Below are 1,736 nucleotides of genomic sequence, written 5' to 3'. Positions count from 1 at the left end.
TATATATATATATATATATATATATATATCACTGAAACTCCTTTAATTCACACCAATAGTTTGTCTGTAATCTTCAATTTATTCCTGGTCATTCGTGAAATCTAGTCAGGATTAGTCGTCAGTCTCGTCTGAAAGCTTATGCATAAAGTGTTTAAATTCTAATTAACAATTAACCAAGTTTTTTAATGACTATATTATATACTCACCCTGTTCACATATCCATACCGGGCAGCAATGCGTTGGCATATATATCTGCACACAGCCGTTTACAATTGACGGTGCATTCGTGTGACATAATTTCCGACATACCAACATACCGTCATGACAGGAACAGACTTCGTTGCATCCATCACGAATTGTGTCGCCATGTTTTAAAGTGACGTTTTGGTGTTTGCAGTTAGCTTCTGTAAAAATATAAAACCGTGGAGTTTAGTGAAATATCTTTCCTAAATGGATTGACAGATAAAACAGAAAGGCAGAGGGAAATATCGACATTAGATATATCCTTACACATACTTGCATACGCACAAACGCACACTTACATGCAAACATATATATTTTGGACACCCAACAGGACAGAAAGCAAAACCCGTCAAAGGGTGGATGAATTCTGTAGAGTCAACGATCATCCAACAGTTGAGGGTATGAGACACCCTACTCTTTGTTTAGACATTTCTGTAAGAGAAGAAAACCCCTGACATAACACCTGCGACTTCGTTTGTACCCGTTGATATAGACTAGTACTGGTTCTATGTCAGGTCACATGTGAGGTCCCTAATGAGGACTACTGGTAACATGGAACCCAGTTCAACGTATTGCATGGTCGTGTAGTCGGCGACTAAAGCGGCACCCGCGCTAGGCGCCCTTGGCGAGGATGGTTGCTAGAAACCCAACAGAACAAAAACAAAACCTGTCACAAAGGACCGATGAACCTAGTGTAAGTTCTCCAACTATCTAGCAACAGCTTGGTCTCTCGGGAATTCTGGTTTGGTGTCCGGCGTCCTGAGAGGCCACTGGGAACGAGGCACCCCTTAGAATTTGTGTAAGTATGTATGTATATATGTATGTATGTGTGTATGTATGTGTGTGAACATGTATGTGCGTATGCATTTGTGTACATGCGTATGCATGTGTGCATGCGTATACATGTACACCCACACACACACACACATACATACATACTTACTTACATGCATATATACATACATACATACATACATACATACACACATACGTACATATATATAATGAACTAACTGTTACTTTCTCAGATGCAGCTCGGAATTTTGTCAGTGAACAGGTCGCGGTCTCAAAGCGACGAAAATATTTTGGCAAATTAAATTTAAATGTTGAAGTGTATCTAACGGTTTTTGTGTGTTTCTTAAATGGCTTATAAACACCTTCCACGCTGCAATTGTTTTCGTTCCAGCACACGATCTCAGATCAGGTCGCTTGCTATGCAAGTACATCTCCGTAATATATATATATATGACAGGCTTCTTTCAATTTCCGTCTACCAAATCCACTCACAAGGATTTGGTCAGGCCGAAGCTATAATAGAAGACACTTGCCGGAGGTGCCCCGCAGTAAGACTGAACCCGGAACCATGTGGTTGGGAAGCAAGCTTCTTACCACACAGCCACGCCTGCAGTGACTGATATATATATATATATATATATATACAGATGTTTATATGTATGTATCTGTACTATGTTAAGTGAGTCAACAAGCAGAGA

General features: G+C 39.9%; 1 protein-coding gene across 1 annotated transcript in view; it reads right to left on the bottom strand.

Moving 5' to 3' along the window:
* Nucleotides 1–1,736, bottom strand: part of LOC106881411 (uncharacterized) — a 46,026-nt gene that overhangs the window by 24,056 nt on the left and 20,234 nt on the right. Inside the window, exon 4 of the mRNA XM_014931792.2 lies at nt 207–404. Coding sequence (XP_014787278.2) covers nt 207–404 — 198 coding nt within the window. The remainder of the gene's footprint in view (nt 1–206; nt 405–1,736) is intronic.

Source organism: Octopus bimaculoides, chromosome 6 (genome assembly GCF_001194135.2).
Source record: "Octopus bimaculoides isolate UCB-OBI-ISO-001 chromosome 6, ASM119413v2, whole genome shotgun sequence".
NCBI lineage: Eukaryota > Metazoa > Mollusca > Cephalopoda > Octopoda > Octopodidae > Octopus > Octopus bimaculoides.
This window is presented reverse-complemented; position numbering and strand designations above follow the sequence as displayed.